Source organism: Sceloporus undulatus, chromosome 6, assembly GCF_019175285.1.
Source record: "Sceloporus undulatus isolate JIND9_A2432 ecotype Alabama chromosome 6, SceUnd_v1.1, whole genome shotgun sequence".
NCBI lineage: Eukaryota > Metazoa > Chordata > Lepidosauria > Squamata > Phrynosomatidae > Sceloporus > Sceloporus undulatus.
Window position 1 is genome coordinate 170,005,294 of NC_056527.1, and position 16,797 is coordinate 170,022,090.

At 55.9% G+C, this 16,797-nt stretch overlaps 2 protein-coding genes across 7 annotated transcripts in view; one reads left to right on the top strand and one right to left on the bottom strand.

The window, feature by feature from the left end:
* TP53BP1 (tumor protein p53 binding protein 1) overlaps positions 1-8,334 on the top strand; it is a 14,652-nt gene extending 6,318 nt beyond the window's left edge. For 2 of the 3 annotated variants that reach the window (XM_042472165.1, XM_042472167.1), the window contains 13 exons: positions 261-312; positions 888-980; positions 2,312-2,789; positions 3,043-3,189; positions 3,488-3,765; positions 4,351-4,751; positions 4,845-5,036; positions 5,265-5,462; positions 5,700-5,903; positions 6,820-6,914; positions 7,312-7,511; positions 7,601-7,746; positions 8,014-8,334. In XM_042472165.1, coding sequence (XP_042328099.1) covers positions 261-312; positions 888-980; positions 2,312-2,789; positions 3,043-3,189; positions 3,488-3,765; positions 4,351-4,751; positions 4,845-5,036; positions 5,265-5,462; positions 5,700-5,903; positions 6,820-6,914; positions 7,312-7,511; positions 7,601-7,746; positions 8,014-8,198 — 2,669 coding nt within the window. In that variant the 3' untranslated portion in view covers positions 8,199-8,334. The remainder of the gene's footprint in view (positions 1-260; positions 313-887; positions 981-2,311; positions 2,790-3,042; positions 3,190-3,487; positions 3,766-4,350; positions 4,752-4,844; positions 5,037-5,264; positions 5,463-5,699; positions 5,904-6,819; positions 6,915-7,311; positions 7,512-7,600; positions 7,747-8,013) is intronic. The other variant, XM_042472166.1, reaches the window with a different exon arrangement.
* Positions 8,335-8,431: 97 nt separating this feature from the next.
* Positions 8,432-16,710, bottom strand: TUBGCP4 (tubulin gamma complex associated protein 4). 4 transcript variants are annotated; one of them, XR_006104438.1, is made up of 19 exons: positions 16,555-16,710; positions 16,233-16,445; positions 16,025-16,120; positions 15,874-15,927; positions 15,550-15,606; positions 15,295-15,374; positions 14,716-14,917; positions 13,772-13,937; positions 13,366-13,490; positions 13,046-13,096; positions 12,787-12,892; positions 12,457-12,564; positions 11,987-12,125; positions 11,648-11,825; positions 11,352-11,486; positions 10,620-10,736; positions 10,105-10,244; positions 9,625-9,732; positions 8,432-9,318 (listed from the first exon to the last, which is right to left on the bottom strand). XR_006104438.1 is itself a non-coding variant. In XM_042472169.1 (18 exons), the coding sequence occupies exons 1-18, from the start codon at positions 16,648-16,650 to the stop codon at positions 9,297-9,299; spliced, it is 2,085 nt and encodes a 694-aa protein (XP_042328103.1). In that variant the 5' UTR covers positions 16,651-16,709; the 3' UTR covers positions 8,432-9,296. The 4 variants fall into 4 exon arrangements, 2 of the variants coding, with proteins under 2 accessions (XP_042328103.1, XP_042328105.1); XR_006104439.1 differs by lacking the exon at positions 15,550-15,606; XM_042472169.1 differs by lacking the exon at positions 9,625-9,732 and having other exon boundaries at positions 16,555-16,709.
* Between the last annotated feature and the right edge of the window lie 87 nt (positions 16,711-16,797).

Below are 16,797 nucleotides of genomic sequence, written 5' to 3' on the forward strand. Positions count from 1 at the left end.
ATCCTGAATGAGTGCCCTCCCCTTCCTGGGCAGGTGATCCTGCAGTTGTGGGGCTCTTCCTCTGAAGCAGAGGAGAGGCTGCTGGGGAGGGGAGGGGAAGGGAGGGGAGGGGGCTGGGCCTGGTAGAAAGCTCAGGAGGCAGCAGCTAGAGACAGTGGCAGGGAGACTGGGGCAAGGAGGGCATGGTCAGGCGGCATGACAGGTCCAAGGACCATGGTGGGTTCTTCTCATCCCCTTCTTTGTGTCTCTTTCCCCCTCAGAACCCACAGTTGGCAGAGAGAAGAATGGGTCTCTCCCAGGAACTGTTTCTAGGTAACATGATCCCATTTACTGGAGTCTAAAACAAGGAAAAGTCTTGTGGCACCATGAAGGGTAGTGTGTTTAATTTGGCATAGGCTTTTGTGGGCTGTAGCAGCTGTAGTCCATTGCTGCCCTGGACTAACACTCCTCCCCACCGCTTACCCCACTGGATGATTGCTATTTCCTCAGTGATCCAGATGGCAGAGTAAGTCTGGTGGGAAAGGGGTACTTCCACTTGCCCCCCCTTCCATCAGCTACATAGCCATGCCAGATTTGGGGGCTCTGGTGCTGCCTTGTTTGAAAGGAGTGGGAAGAGCAGCACTGCAGCCTTCTGGGGCTTCTCCAAGGAGTCAGGCTTAGTGGGGTGGCATTGGCTGGTCCTTTGCCCCTGGGCTTGCCAGGCATAAGCATGATATGTGGTCCAGGCATGCCAAGCCAATTCTATGGAGCAGTGGGCTGGTGTGAAGTAAACGTTTGTGGCTTGGCTTAGCCTCTGGCATCATGTTCTGCTAGTGCCACTGAAACTTAGTGAGTAAAATGCACCTGGTTGGCTTCCTCCTGAGCCTCTTCCTCTCCTTTGCGCGCAGCCCTCAGAAGATTCCGCCTGTGTTTGCCCGTATCTGTGAAGCCCAGCACACCGGCCAGACTCAGGGCCCCCAGCGCTCTTCTTTACCCTTCAGGCAAGTCTCCATCCACTAGTGGTTTTTCTGCTGGGTCTTGTAGTGTCTTGGGGGTTCTGGTGGCCGCTTCCCTGTCATACGGACTCACCTTCCACCCCAGGAGTTGCAGGGCTTCTGTTTCCCAGGCATTTCCCCAACAATCCAGCCTGGCTGGCAGTTGCATCATTGGTTGCTCCTGCTCCTTTGTCCCGCTGAATGCTCCTCTTTGTGGGTTTTGAGAGAGGAGATCTGGAAAGGAACACCATGAAACCTGGAAGTTCCCCAGTGACCTCCTCTGTGTGGGAAGCAAGTGGCATGGCGGCGTGGGCCTGCGGGGTCAGGCCAGGGCTATGGAAGAGTTGCTCTAGCAAGAGCCTTTTGCAAGCGGGAGTTGAGGGCACTGGCCTCTGACAGCTAATGAAGTCCCTGGGAATTATCTCACAGGTGAATCACAAGTTGTAGCAGGTTCTATTTGTTAATTTATTTATTTATTTGTTTGTTTATTTATTTATTTATTTGTGAAAGGCTAAGATTGTCATACAAAGGTAGCTATGTTGGGGCCGTAACAAAATCTCCAAAATCTGTAGTAGAGATTGGAAAAATCCGCATGCAAAATAAAGATGGAGCTTTGCACACTTGACCACTTCTATGCAGGCAGTCATGGAGCAAAGCCCTAACTCAAGACTTTGTCCTGAATATTTTGTGGGAGAGGCTACTGTCAAATGTGCAAAATGAGTTTCATAACAGAAGATGAAGCCAGTCACTTTCTTAAGGCAAAATTAATTTTTTAGGATGTATCAAAACAATATTTCCAAAATGGGTGCTTTGCTGCCCAGTTGAAGGGGAATATTTTGGTCAAAGCTCAATAGCATTTGCTGAATGTGATTTCTTTTTTAAATGGGCTGCTCTTTCATAGGTGGGCAGCAGAACACTTTCACTGAAGGAGGGAAGGACGATGAACGGTTAGCTGGAAACAGTCAGCTTAATGGGAAGTAGCTAGTGCCAAGGGGTAACATTGGAATCCATGGGGAAGCTGACCCTTGGAAGCCATGGGGGGGAGGCCGAGGGAGGAGTGTCTGTGGGGCCAGAGAGGGGGAGGCTTGGTCTTGTTGCTGGGATGATGAGAAGCCAACTATAGTGATGAGGAGAGGCTCAAGACATGATGGCCATGTGGCTGGTGGGCAGCCTGGGTTCATTCAGATGGTGGTTTCAGAAGGAAATGAGGAAACGTGGACTTCTAGCGTGCATTTGGGTGCTACCTACTGCTTGGAATGGGAGGATTGCTGGGAGGGGAGGCTGCCTGGCCTGCTGTAGCATCAGGGCTACTCTGAAGGTGTTGCAATTGGTTTCAGGGGTGGCCTGTTTCATTTCCCAAGTTCCCAGGAGGAGCAGGAGGAGGAACAGCACCCACCCAGGGCCTGGCTTGATCCCCAGGCTTGTGGGCAGAAGCTGCGTGCAGAGGGACCAGCTGGCTGCGTGGAGAAGGAAGAAGAGCACATGGAGACAGAGGCTGTGGAAGCTCAAGAGGAGGAGACTGAGCGGAGAGCTCCAAACAGGCCTCACTCTGTTCTCCCTACGAAAGGGGATGATTCTGCTTTCACCCCAAGAGCCAGCAGCAACAAAGGGATCCAGACAGCAGCAGAGGGGGTCCAAGATCCATTGGGCTTTGCGTCTGCAGCCACGCAGACGGGTGCTTGCAGTTGGGTGGAAGTAGGAACTAGCATGGCCAGGGCCTGGCCTGAGCGGCAGGATGCAAAAACTCAGACAGAAGCGGAGTGTGCAGAGGCCCCTGCCAGGATGCCCCCCTGCCAGGACGCTCTGCCCAACCAGGTGAGACGGAACAGGGTCCTGGGGCGGCCAGTGTGGCAGCCATGGCGGGAGTCAGGATGCTGCCTTTGGGGTCCAAAGGCAGTGTGAGCTGTCTCAGCTGGTGGCTGCCTCTCACTCCGCCAGGCCACTGCTAGAAACTGCTCAGAATGGATGCAACGTAAGTTCTGCCCCTTTTGAGAAATACACAGTTTGTAATCTTCTCTGGGGAGAGAAGGAACTTACCTGTTTTCTCCTGGGCCTTCCCTTTCTCCAGAGTGAGGAAGACGTGGTTTCACCCTGCCCTCCAAGAGTGCTACAGCGCCACATGCGGACCATCCGTGAAGTGCGCACTGTCGTGACACGGATCATAACGGACATCTACTACAAGGATGGGGCTGAACTGGAGCGCAAGGTGGTTGAGGTAAGACCTCCCATCCCCCTAAATGATGGGAAGGATGTCCACAGCTAAATCTTGCTCCTTCCATGGTACCAGCCATAACTGCAAATGCTTCGTGGTACCACCCATCATGTGGCCTGTGAAAAGAGCGACTTGCCCCGCATTTCAGCTCTGAAGGGAAGAAGGGGTGGGGTGGCTGCCTTTGCGTGTCAGCGGTCTCTCGGCCTGCCTCTTGGACCTCGGAGGGCATGTTGTGGGGGGGGGTCTCTTTGCACGAATGGCAATCCCAGCTGAGCTGCTGCCCTTTCTTCCTTGCTTTCAGGAGAGTGAGGAGCCCGTTGTAGAGCGCCAGGAGTCTGAGCGGGCCCTTTCTCCTTCCCGCACAGGTGGATCTTCTCTCACCTCTGGAGATCTTGGCGATGTCAGTTCCTTTTCCTCTAAGGCCTCTGGACTCCAGCAAACTTCCAGTGGAGGGAGCAGCGCCTTCTCGGTCACTTGCAGCAGCATGAGTTCTGGCCAAGGAGGGGTGCCTTTCAAGGGGGGAGCTTGTCAAGGAACCGGGCCTGGAGACTTGGCCTTGTGTGGCGCCAGGAAGCCCAGGTTAGTTCAGGGCCCATCAGGGTGATGCCAGGCAAGTGTGGGGAAAGTAGTCATCATGGCCACTACTTGGGCCTGGCTGTAGGAGAGGCCCAGCGCAGCAGGAAGAGCATGATGTCCAGAAAGCACACAAGCCTCGCTATTCACCTTTCCTCTTTGGATGCGGGTCTTTAAAAGTGCCAGCTCTTTCGCTAGTTGCACACGTGGTGAGATGGTGCACGAAGAAGCTGTGTGGCTTCTCTGCCGGCAGCTTCTGCCAGCGCAGCTGCCGTGTGGAAGCTAAGCAGCCTTCTGTTTCCCTAGCCCACAGAAGGGGGGGCTCCGGCCCCAGTCTCCAGCCCAGCGGGAGCAGGGAGCAGTGGGCGCCTGCGAGGAAGGGGGGCCTCAGCAGCCCGCCAGGCGGGAGCACAAAGCTGACTCCTCGTGGGCGCGCAAGAAGGGGCCGCACTGCTGCACGAACAACAGGGAAAAGGTAGTCTAGCCAGGGCCAGTCAATCAGTGGGGGGGGGGGGAAGGCTAGGCTTTTTTGGGGGGGTGCAGGGAGAAAGGGACTTGAGGTGCTGAACAGTCCTCTCTCTGCTTCTGCAGGGGCAGCCTACCAGCGTCAGCCTTGCCCACAGAGAACCACTCTGTGCCTTCGACTGGCCGCCGTCCAGAGACGGCAGAGCCATCCGAGGCCTCTCTGCGCCGCAGCGACTCCCCTGAAATCCCACTGCAGGAGCAGCTGGGCCTCTCCAGAGGGACCGGGTTTCTTTCTCCCTCCTCTCCCAAGGACAGCCTGGTGGGCCTCCGGGTGGTGGCCAAGTGGTCCTCGAATGGCTACTTCTACTCCGGCACCATCACCCAGGACGTGGGGGGTAGCAAATACAAGCTGCTCTTTGACGACGGCTATGAGTGCGAGGTGCCTGGGCGAGACATCCTCCTGTGCGACCCTCTCCCCCTGGAAACGGAGGTGACGGCCCTGTCTGAGGATGAGTACTTCAGTGCTGGTAGGGGTCTTTGGGCTGCGGGGGGGTGGGGTCTCTCCTTGGGAGGGGGCCTCCTGGGAGCTGCCCTGATGGTGCTTCCTTTGCTACCCATAGGGGTAGTGAAAGGGCACCGGCAGGAGTTTGGGGAGCTCTTCTATTGTGTCGAGAAGGACGGGCAGCGGAAGTGGTACAGGCGCACAGCGGTCATCCTGTCTCTGGAGCAGGGAAACCGGCTGCGAGAGCAGTTTGGGCTGGGCCCATATGAGCCCCTCACCCCTCTGAGTAAGGCAGCGGACATCAGTCTTGGTAAGGAGTTGGGTGGCAGCGGCAGCGGCCCCAGGGCTCTTGGTCACCTGTAGAAGTGGCTGCTATGGATAGGGTGGCCGTCCCTGCGGAAGGCTTGCATTGCCCTCTGCCAGGCGAGGAGGGACTTCTCCTGGGGGCTCTCACACCTCCTCCCAGGCCCCCCTCTACTTCCACCTGCGGAGGAGCTGGACAGGCGGCTGAACATGCTTGGCCTGATGTTTCGCCCAGACAACCTTGTGGAGGGGAAGCGGAAGAGACACAGTGTGGGCTCCCCTGGCCCTTCCAGCCGGACAACGCCCCTCCGTCGTGCCCCGGACAGCCCCCATTTGCCCCACCGGCTGCCGGCTAGCAAGAGAAAACTGGCTGCCTCAGAAGGGGAGCGGTCGCCTGCCAAGCGAGGGCGCCGGACGTCCACCGCAACTCCAGGTCAGACTCTGTTGGCATCCAAGGCGGAGGGAGGGCAGGTGGTTCTGAGGTGGGATTTGTATGTTCTTTGTATTTTCTTGGTCTCTTGCTGCCCCCAGAGTCTGAGGGTGTGAAGGGTTCCCCAAAGGGCTGCTCTCCCAACCAGAGAGTGGCAGTGGTGGCTGCTTGAGACACAGGCAGGAGTGGGGCGGCCTTGGGCCTCTTCTTCCCTCCATCCCTCCTTCCATTTCTCTATAGGGTCTTTGGGCGGAAGGGAGAAGGGAAGCCCGCTACACAGCGGAGGGGACTCGGGAGCCCCCTCGGCAGCTGATGATCAATGGGGGCCGCTACCTCACAACAAGACCCTATTTTTGGGCTATGCTTTTCTCCTGACAATGGCAAACCCCGTAGAGAGACTCTCCAGCATCCCAAAGCCTGTTGTGAGCTCTGGAGAGGAAGAAGGTGAGAGAATTCCAGAAACAAGCGAGTGTGCATGCAGGCATAATGCTATTAAAACCTCTTGGAAAACCTGTCAAGGAAATCTTAATGAAGAAACAATATCACGAAGAGGGGAGGGGTGGGCAGGGGAACGCTGTGCACAGAATTAGGAAGGTTGCTGCCTGACAATCGTGGGATCTTAGGATCGTAGGAAGGCCCCCCCAAAGGCTATGGGGTCCAGGCCCTGATTCAGAGCAGGATCTCTGCCTGAAGCAACCCCAGCATCAGGGAGCTGGCCAGCCTCCACCGCTTCCCCAGGAGATTGCTTCCGTGACATAACTGCTCTTACTGTCAAAAAGGTCATTCTAACGTTTGGTCAAAATCTATGCTCCTGTCTCTTCCAACCATTAGACCTGGTCCTGCCCTCTGGGACAGTAGAGAACAAACCTGTCCCCTCTGCTCTGGGTCAGCCCTTGAGATAGATTAAGAAAAGCATCATGGCACCTATCCCAGCTGATCATGCCCATCTCTTTCAAGCCCTCCTCTCTTTTGTTCTCCATACCAGAGTAGAGGGGACAGGTGTGTTGCCTTTCTCTGAACCCGCTCCAAGCTTCTTCAAATGAAGCCCTTGCTTTTCAAAACCCACTTATAGCACAAGCCCTGAAAGCTTGATTCACTTTTATGAACTAGCCTGGTTGTGTTTCTATATAACTTCAAGCTTATGGAGGCCCCCCATGAATTTCATAGGGTTTTCTTTTGCTTAGCTTTCAAGATCAGTTGGAATTGGTGATTTTAGCTTATTTAGGCCCTTTAAAGTAAGTACATTGTTTATTTGTTTTAGGGGGGGTTATTCTACAAAGCTTGGGGGCAAGGGAATAGGAGCTTTAGACAAACACTATGTTAGGCATTCACAGTTCTTACACTTTCCCCCATGTTCCAGAATTATTGGAGACCACACCTTACAACCGAAGCTACGTCGAACGGCAACTGCAAGCAGGAGGAGGCTTCATCCTGGAGGACTTCAATGAAAGCCAGGTCAGAATCCTGGCAAGCTTCTCGGGTGCCATGGGGAATCTTCCCTTGCCCAGGTTGGCAGTATCTTTGGTGTGGCGTTGCCATGTGAGTTTCGTGTTCTGAGGAGCCCTGGGCATTGTGTGCCTTGGGAGGAGGCAGTTTGACAGGCTCTTTTACTTCCCCATGAATCCAGATTGTAGCTTGCCTTTGGCTTCAGGGGGAGCCTCCATCTGTGCAGCAGCCTCTGGCCTGCCTGGTGTCCTGGGGGCGAATTCTCCATTTTGGTCTGTTTAGGAATCCGCCAGCCATTTTGGTGCCACTTGCATCCCGGGAAGCAGTGCCCTCCAGTTGTGTGTGCTTTTGAGTGCCAAGTGCCAGTACGTACCCGCTGCCCCTTCTCTCTCTCCCCCCGATTCAGTGCAGTGCGGCCTACCAGTGCCTCCTGATAGCAGACCAGCCTTGCCGCACTCGGAAGTACTTCTTGTGCCTTGCCAGAGGGATTCCTTGCGTCTCTCACCTCTGGGTCCATGACAGCTGCCATGCTGACCAGCTTCAGAATTACCGGGATTACTTGCTGCCGGCCGGTTACAGCCTGCAGGAGCAGAGAGTGCTGGAGTGGTAAGTGCTGGGCAGGCGAGGGGCCCAGGGGGTCCCATGACAAGGGGGGGGGGCACAGCAGTGGAGGACCCACTTTTGACCCATTTCAGGCATCCGCGAAAGGACCCTTTCCATAAACTGAAGGTGCTTCTTGTGTCAGATGAGCCCCAGGCCTTCTTGGAATTTTGGTCCGAAATTCTTATGATTGGAGGAGCGGCGTCTGTGAAGCAGCAGGAATCGGCCGCCTGGAGCAAAGGTACCACCACCATCAGGGCGTCTCTTTCCCCGCAGGAGAGGTGGGACTCTTTTGCCCACTTGTGTTCTGCAACTTCCCCCCATTCTGCCGGTTGTCTGTGGCAGGTTTGGCTTTGGGCAAGTGTAGGAGGCAGGAAAGTGGGCGCATGATGCCTGCCCCGGCTGGTGTCTCCTTGTGCAAGGTGGCCGGGCTCTGCCGACTCTCGTCCCTCTTACGTGAAAGCACAAAACAAGACAAGGGTGACCTGGTTTCTTCTGGTCCTTGCAGAGGTGGGGCTGGGTGTGTTTGACGTGGTGGTGACAGACGCCTCTTGCCCTGCTGCCATCCTGAAGTGTGCGGAGGTGTTGCAGCTGCCCGTTGTGACACAGGAGTGGGTGGTCCAGAGCCTCATTGCTGGTGAGAGAGTGGGCTTCAAGCAGCTCCAGTATCAGCCTCAACACAGCCCCAGCTGAGGCTCCTTTTTCCGATTTGGGGCACTGTGAAGATTTTAGTTTTTTGTGTCTTATTAACCTGTGCATGAAGTGCTTGTATATAATTTTAACCTCAGACTTACATGGTGGAAAAATAAATACTGGTTTTCTTGTTGTGTTACCTGAGATTTCCATTATTGTCTCCAAGGAAGTCTAGCATAATTTCTCAACTTGCAGCACTTCCTCAGCAAGAAACTTCCAGTAACTCAATTACAGTATTTATAATTCTATCTTTATTTTTGTGAGGCGCGCAAGAAACATCTGAAGAACCTTCAGTTTGCTTATGTTTTACAATGTACATCACACGCAAGCATTGGACACCCTCACCACCAGCCATATTATCAGTGCAAGTGACCCTCACACCTCTGAACCAGGTTTGCCTCCCATCCCAGTCCATGCATGGTAAGCGGGGCACCTCTGTGGCATGTTCCCGGGCAGCAAGATGCAGTCGCCCCTCCGCAGAAGCACTCAGTTTGCATATAGCTTCGCAACCGCAGTGGCAAAGTAGAAGGCAAAAGGAGACTCCATTTATTTAGTCCTACCGGAGTGAGTGGTTGCATCAGGAAGACTATCCTGCCCTCCCAGTTGTATCTCAGGCACCGGACAATTCTGCAAAAGTGGGGCGGGTGAGCAGTGAATTACTGGAAAGTCTCTCACTGCGGGGCTTTTTAGCGCAAAGCACCAGCGATATCCCATCCTCTGAGGGAGGCATACATACTTTCTCCCTCCATTTCTGCATTCTCTTTGTCAGAAGTAGATTTCTCGAGTAGGGTATCCAATTTTTATAAGACAGACGATACACACAACTACAGTCACAGGTTGGAAGACCAGGCCAGCCAAATGGCATTTTCACTTTCCTTTTGGGTGGGAGCAGCACTGGAGACATTTAACTAAAGTCACTGGGCTTGGGCCGGGGAAGAACTGTTTCCAAGTGCCACGCTTAGGCTTCACAGAAGTCATGCCGCGGTTCCTCTCACCAGGACTCCTGGACCCATCCTCCCCCTTCGCAGGCGGTGCCTCTCCAGCACTGGCGAAGACCGGCAGCAATAGTGGACCACACTGGCCTCGCCAATGGACCGGTCACTGGTCTATCAGCCCAACGCTATGCAGAAAGAACAGATGTTTTGTTACAAGGCTGGCTGCTTGGAGGAAACCCACGTTGCACTGAGCTCCATTATCACAATAAGGGACAAAATCACAAACGGCATAAAAGTCAGAACAAATATACATACGTTCACAAAATTTAATGACATTTATCTTTTGTTTAATGCAATCCGTGATCCCAACAGTTGCCTGGGTGCTCCTCCTCCTCCTCCTCCTCCTCCTCATGGGAAAAGAGTAGAATACAAACAAAGCTTAAAAGCAGCTCCCTTTTTCATTAATGCAAGAGCAGGGAACCCAAGGCTACCTCACAGATATGGCTGGATTGCAGCACCCATCAGCCAGGCCTGGCGGGAGCAGTAGTACAGCAGTGGCACCAGGAAGGCCTCATCCTCCCAGCCCAGCACTGGCAGCGCTGCAGAGACAAAGGCGGCAAATGTGTGCCTTCTCAGCCACAGGCAAAATTCTTGATCCAGCAGCCAGACCATTACCTGCCATCCACGCATGCCTCTGTTTTGGAGGGGGAGCAAATCCTCCTTGCTCCTCCCAAACCCATGTCCCCCAGCTGTCATGCTGCTTCCATTGCTTACGGAGTGGGGGGGAATGTGGGGAGTCATTTAGACATTGACCAGAAGGGGAATGGGACAGCATTCGCAGAGGAAGCGAAGCCTCCTGATTCCTTCCCTGAGTCGCACTGGTTCAATTGCCGGCCTGCCAGGCAGTTCCCCTGGCTGCACAGCCTTGCTGCTTAACTAGCAAAGAGAGAGCAACTTACAGAGCAGCTTACCTGCCCAAAGTGCCTCCTGCCTGCGTGTAGTACTTGTTGTAGTCCAAGCGTAACAGCAATTGAGCCAAGTCTGAATTTATCTGGTGGTTATGAACACTGGACAGAATCTTAAACAGAAGTGAAGACTGGCAGCTGAAACCCTGCACAGTGGAAAGAAAGGAAGCAACGCTGAGGATCCTCACCCGCAGCTGGGAGGGGATGAAGCTCTGCCCTGAGACCCAGCTGAGAATATGGAGGACAGGCAAGCACTCTTTCCAGTGCCGCACTTTGGGAGACCCCCGCTCTGGAAGCACAGGATGAGAGGGGCTGCTCCTGCCTCACAAGCCCTCTGGCCCAGAAGGGTGGCTGTCCAGGCTGGACCAGCTTTACAGAGCAGCCATCAGGAATAAGCAGCCATCTTAGGTGGTTGTTTAAGATTGCAGCTAATGGCACTCAGTCCCCCCCCCCAAACAGCCCATTGAGGTGTACCCCAAAGCTCTGGTCTCTCACGAAGTCCTCCAAGTGGGGAGACACACCTTGGCCAAAATGCTCAGCTGGGCGGTTCCCCGCTCGTCCAGGGGTCCCCGGTTCTGGCTGACCAGCGAGCAGAAGCTGTGGCAGAGATCCAGGATTTCATTGAGGCAGTGGAAAGCCTGCAGAGCAAAAGAACCACAGGAACAGACAAGGCTTCAACCCCAGCGTACCTCCCAGAAACTGGCCACACATCCTGCAGCAGCCCTCTGCGCCCTTCTGGAGTAATAGGAAGGCCAACATTGAGGCCTTCATGTATGTGGTCAAAGACTCCAGCTGAGTACATTTTCATCAAGTAAGAAAGCCTAAAGGGAAATAGTGAAGATGCCGCTATATAGACAGCTGGACTGCTACTGAGAGCCTTTCAAGGAGAACCTCTAAGAGATTGTCCTATTATCTCCAAGTGCAATTTTGGGGAAGGAGCATGGAAGCCCCACAACCTCCAATTACTCCAAGCAGCAGCAGCAGCAGCAGCGAGGTAACCCCAGAAGTAAGCAGCCACACTCACAGTCCACTTTGCATCAAAGCGTATTCTAGCCAGCCCTCCCTGAAGGACTTCTGATGCAAAGAGTGCAAGCTAAGTGAGCAGGGCATGGTTTCTCCTTCATGGCCCTGATTTCCACCAACACCAGCAGTGCTGCACTAGGAGAGCTTCTTCCCTGTTCCTGCAGGAGAGTGTTTGGGTTCCCATGGACCCAAGAGAAAGACTGACCATCAAAGGAAGAGGCAGCACTCACTGGTTTCAACAGTATGAAAGACTGGGCCAGTAAATTGCTCAAAAAGTGGTCATGAGCCAGTCGGATGCTCTCAAAGTCACGGGTGCCATTGATCTGCTGCAACAGCTGTGAGAACTGGGACTCCAGGACATCCACCTAAGTGCAAGAAAACCAAAAGACCCTGCCTTTCACCTAGGCAAACATTTGTAGTGGGCAGGGGAGAAATAGAGGGAGAACGTATGCAGGAGAAAGAGAGCAGAGAAGCCCCCTTGCGCTTGCTCTCCTCCCTGACGCAACAAGCAGCGCTGCGCCCTCACCTGCAGGTAGTATTGCAGGTTGTCCACCAGGAAAGTCATGTGGTGCCGCAGCCGCCACTTGATTGCATCTGTCCTGCTGGACTCCAGGCGCTTGCTCCGCATCTGCAGAGCCCAGCAATGCTGCAGCTCTGCCTGGACCCGCCGGACGCTCAGCAGGTACTTGAAGACCACGTTGTACCTGTGGCCCAGAGTGAGCAGAGGACTACTGGGCTGCCTGACCCCAGAACAAGGTAACCCTAACCAAGGTAATCCCCCCCTCCGTGCCCCCCACCCTGCCTGAACATCAATGCACCCAGTGTCAGCTCATGTTAAAAAGGAAGAGAAAAGAGCAATCCTCACTTTTCAAGAATGGCAGGAGTGAAGAGGATATGCAGCGGCCACTGCACCTTGTAGGAAAGCCCCAGAGCAGCCCAGCCAGACGTGGGGGATTCGTGGGGAGACAATTCCCGAGAAGGCACCTCACGGGCCTGAGAAGCATCTGAAAAGCCCAAGGAACAGACTGAACTTCACTAGGATGTAGCGTAGCTTCAGCCAGAGAGCAGCGGGTGGCCACATTGGGGGGGGGGGGAGTGTCACTGTGGCACACAACTCCAGAGAGGCTTTTCTCCTATAGTGCCCCTGCTCTCCTCTTCTCCAATCTCACAAATGGGGATGAGAAGCTGAGAGGGCAGCTGGCTCCATGGCCCCTCTCCAAGAAACAAAAGTGCCTCGGTGCCTCTTTGCCCGCTTCCCATTGAAGCATCCATCGTGCCACAGGGGCCGAGTCTCCCCAGTCCACTGCAGTTTGGACCCCTGAGAGCCAAACCCACCTCGGTGCTCCTTTCCATGGTAGTGGATGGTGAGGTGAAGGAGAGGCAGCAGGTTGTCATCATCCAGCAGCACTTTGTGGGCAGACTGCTGGAAGGCCACGTTCACGTCTGAGGGGAAGAGGAGGCCACTGTCAGGGCCAAGGGAGAACTTCTCCATCTCCTTTCCTGCCACCCGGAGCCCCAATTGTACCTTGCCAGAGGCATAAAGGCTTGCAAAATAGGGGAGAGCTGTGAGGGGCCACCCGTGGCAATCCTCGGAGACCCAAGAATGCCCAGGGAGGTACCAGGCTCAGGCCCCATGTGGGTTTGCTGCCAAGGCAAAGGGCTCACCGTGCTCCGTCACTGCCGTGGGAGGTGTCTTTAACATCTGCTGGGCAGTGTCAATGAAGGCCTGAAACAATTCTCCTCTCCCCAAGAGATAGAAGTCTTTAATAATCTAGGCATAAGACGGGCAGGAAGCATCACAAGCGGAGCCATAAAACAACCTCCAAAGTCCAAGTGACCCCCCTTCCCCACATTACAGAGGCTGAGGACCTCCTGGAGAAGAAGAAAGAAATCTGAAAGCCCCAGGAGATGCAACGTCATTTACCTTCAGTTGTCCTATTAAATCTGATTCTTCCACCATCAGCTTCCATAAGTGCTTAAGGGATAAATAAATAAGTAAACCAGCCCATCAGCATTCAGATCAAGAACTTGGCCACACTGCTTTCCCTGGTGAGCAAGTCCTCTCCTCTCCACTAACCCCACTCCCTTGGCCAGGAAGACAGAGCTTGACCCACCTGCTTTTACCATCGAAAGCCACTTATTTGCATCCCTGATAGGCACCTTCTCCAGCTGCTTCTCCCTGGGAATGGCCAAGGGCTCCCTGCTGCCCACAGGCAAGAGGTCTCACCCAGACGCCCAGCTCACCTCTGCCACGGTGCTTCGTATCCAGTCCACCACAGACTCAAAGTCCACCAAACTGAAGAGCGGCCGCTGCTTGAGACGGTGCAGCTCAGCAGCAAAAGTGTCCTCCTGGTTCTTCAGGATGGAGCCTGAGAAACAGGAGAAGAAGGAAAAGGCAGAAGGAAACAATTCTTCCTATTTGCCTGCTGAAGAAAGAGAATGTACAGCATGGCAGAAGGAGGTCAAGCTTGTGCTTGGTTACACTTCCCTGGTGGCAAGAGAGAAGCCTGAGCATGATCCACAGGGAGGTACTTGGCAGCAGAGCCGGGGGCAGCGTGGTGGCAGCAAGCGCTGCTGGGCCAAAGGTTTCAACCTGAAGCGTGCCAGCACTGCCTCCAACCAGCTTGGCTCCTGCAACCCAGTCTCCTACCTTTTTTGCTGAGGCTCACGTTCTGACTCTCAAACATCTGGACAGACTCGCCCACAAAGAGGATTTTCTCAGCCACGCGCACAGGGATGTAGGAAGGCAGCATCTCTATCCGCAGCGAGAATTGCTTCGGAGAAGGAGCCAACATATTTTCCTCTTCGATCAGCCTCTGTTGGGATCGGGGATCAAGAGATGAAGAGGGAAGGAAGCTGGGCTGGAAGCAGTCTCTGCCTCCTCCCTGAAGGGGACTCTGGGTGAAAGCCCTCCCCTTGTCCATGCTGGGGGTGGTCTGCCAAGGAAGGGCCCCTGGGAACCCACATGGGCTTCTGGGGAAAGGCTCTTCGTGGGTTAACCCCAACAATTAGGCAAAATAGTCTCTTCTCAGGATCTTTGTTAATATCGTCAAACATGCAGAACTGCCAGATAAAGGTCTAATCTTAGCTATGACTGGATGGCTAGAGCCAAAAGGCCTCTAGCTGAACAACTGACAGAGAACGCTAAAGCGGCAAGAAATGGGAGGAGAGTCAAAGGCAACTCTGTGGAAATGCAGAATCCGTTTGCATTCCAGCCTCAGACTTAATGAAGGAGGAAGGCTCTCCGTTAATAGCTAAGGCTTTTTAGCACAATACTTTAAAAAGCGTTATGTAGGGATTGTCACAAGTGAGATCGCTGGGTCACAAGATAAGGCAACACTTCTGCAATCCGTTATTAACCAAGCTACAATTTAAAACAGTGAAACGGGACAAAGAAAAGGACAAGGGAGAGGCATACGCAAGGCTCGATCCGGGCAGCCCAAGGGGAAAGGGGTTCACTCCCGGCCCCAGAAAACCAAAAGTCAAAACACTTCAGGTTTCTGAAGGGCATCTCCTCTGGGCCTGAACTGGCCAGAGACCGAGGGCAAGAAGGCTTCAGCGGCGGCACAATCCGCATTCAGGGGCAGGTCTCACCATATCCTGCAGCTCCCGCAGCTGCTTTCCAGTCAGACCCCCGATGCCCAGGTCGTCCTCGTCCTCTTCCAGCTGCGTGGGCACGGTCCCCGACGAAGGGCCTTGCTTGACAAAGAATTCCTCGTGCTGATCCAGGAGCAGCCCATGAAGCATCCAGGCAGAGAGCTGCTTGTACATGACGGCGTGGCATGTGGCCAAGACCCTGCGGAGAAGGGGCACGGGGCCACGATGGGCAAGGGAGGCGAAGGGGCCTCAGGAACGAGGAATGGCAACTGACTTGTACCTTCCCACTGAGAAGAAGCACTAGGCCCAGGGCCACCAACCCAAAGAGACGACGGGGTGGGCACCCCCTTTTTAGCTGTGAGACACTTCTGCAAGGAAGCGAGGAGGGAACAGTGCCACCCAAAGGAACCGTGGGCATTAAGGGAAGAAAGCTATTGTGTGTGCGCATGCGATTTGGGATGGGCACACACAAGATAGCTCTCTGCTTCCACATGGGGGGGAGGGAGGGAGGTGCCATGACTCCCCCAGGAGTGGCTCGGGAGCCCAACCGCCGCTTCCGCATCCGCAGGCTCATACTTCTCTAGCGCCTGGCGCACGGGGGGCAATCCACCCCGGCTGTGTCTATGGACGGTCTCCAAGATCTGGCAGCCATGGATCTGAAAGAGAAGCAGACCCCCAAAGCATTGTCTCTTCCACAGAGTGAGCCCCAGCAGCGTTCCCATGCCCACCCCATTCCCACGTTCCTGCCAAGAGGCACGCTCCCATTTCTACTCTCCGCAGGGAATGCGCCAACGCACTGCTGCCAGGAGGGACCGAGGCATGCGCCAGTACCTTCTGGGTCTTGATCTGCTCCACCACCGTCATCAAGGAAGGGAACAGGAGCTGGAACTGGAGGGAAGAGGGAGCAGCAGCGGCAGCAGCATGTCAAGGGCAGCCTCCCCAGGCGAGAAGCGGGCGAAGGGCAGGGCCAGGCCTGCCTCCCAAAGCCCCAGAAGCCAAGAGGGCCCAAGAGGGCTGGCTCCTCTCCTCCCAGGGACCCTCCTGGAGCCAACGCTGCTGCTTCCAGGCCCAGGGACCAAGGAGCCCAAGGGGAAAGGGCCAGCCCCCAGGGCAGCCTGGGCCTGGCTCTGGAGGGAGGGAGGGAGGGCAACTGACCTGGTCCAGGGAGTAGTTGACGTGGGAGACGGTCAGGTGAGGGTCGGCCAGGAACTGCCAGAGAGAGAGAGGGAGGAAGAGGGCAAGGCCTTCAGCGGGAGCTAGGGAGGAAGGGAGCAAGGGCCAGGGAGGGGGCCGGGCGCTGCCTCACCTGCTGCTCGAGGTCCAGGAGGGCCTGGCGGTAGGGCTGCAGGACGGCGTCCAGACCGGCGCAGAAGGCCCGCAGGTAGATCCCCGCCGGAGGGTCCTGGAAGCGGGAGGAGGAGGAGGGCGTCGGACGGGGAAGGCAAACCCTGGACCCTTCCCCTTCCCTCCTTCCCGGCACATGTCCCTCTGCAGTGCCCCGGGGACAGGCCCACCTGCGCGGAGGAAGGAGGCGGCGGAGGCGAGGGGGCGGCGGGGTCGGGGGCGGCGGAGGGGCCCTGGCTGGCGGCGGGCGGCGGCTCGGCGGAGGCGGCGGGGGGCTCGACGAACTCGCTGAAGCGGAGGTAGAGGGCGCCCAGGCGGCAGAGGCGGCCCAGCAGACCGGCCTCGCTCGGGTGCAGCAGCAGCGGAGGCGCCTCCGGAGAGACCTGCAGCCAAGAGAAGGAGGAAGGCGCCAGCTGAGGCCGCTCTCCGCCCGAGGCGCTCACAGGCCCTGCCTCCCTCCGGCCCCGGCCCCCGCCCCCGCCCCCGCCCCACCTGCAGCCCGACGCCGATGCCGCCGCCGCCGCCGCCACCGGCCACGAAGAGGCCTCCCGTGTAGCCGCGCAGCGCCAGGAGCAGCTCGTGGATCATGGCTGCGCAGGGAGAGCCGGCGAAGCCCCAACGCACCTGCGCCGTCCCTCCCTTTCCTCTTCCGGTGGGCGGGGCGTAAGCAGAGGCCCCTCCCCTCGAAGGGCAGACTGCGCGCGCATCCTCCGCCCCTCCTTCTCTCCCCCCTCT

Excerpts from the sequence above, each read along its gene's own strand:
- TUBGCP4 (XM_042472169.1), bottom strand. The coding sequence starts at position 16,650 with ATGATCCACGAGCTGCTCCTGGCGCTGCGCGGCTACACGGGAGGCCTC. Across the intron at positions 15,375-15,549 it reads AGCAGATCAAGACCCAGAAG|ATCCATGGCTGCCAGATCTT; the intron begins GTACTGGCGCAT and ends CTTCTCTTTCAG. Across the intron at positions 13,491-13,771 it reads CGTGAGCCTCAGCAAAAAAG|GCTCCATCCTGAAGAACCAG; the intron begins GTAGGAGACTGG and ends CCTGTTTCTCAG.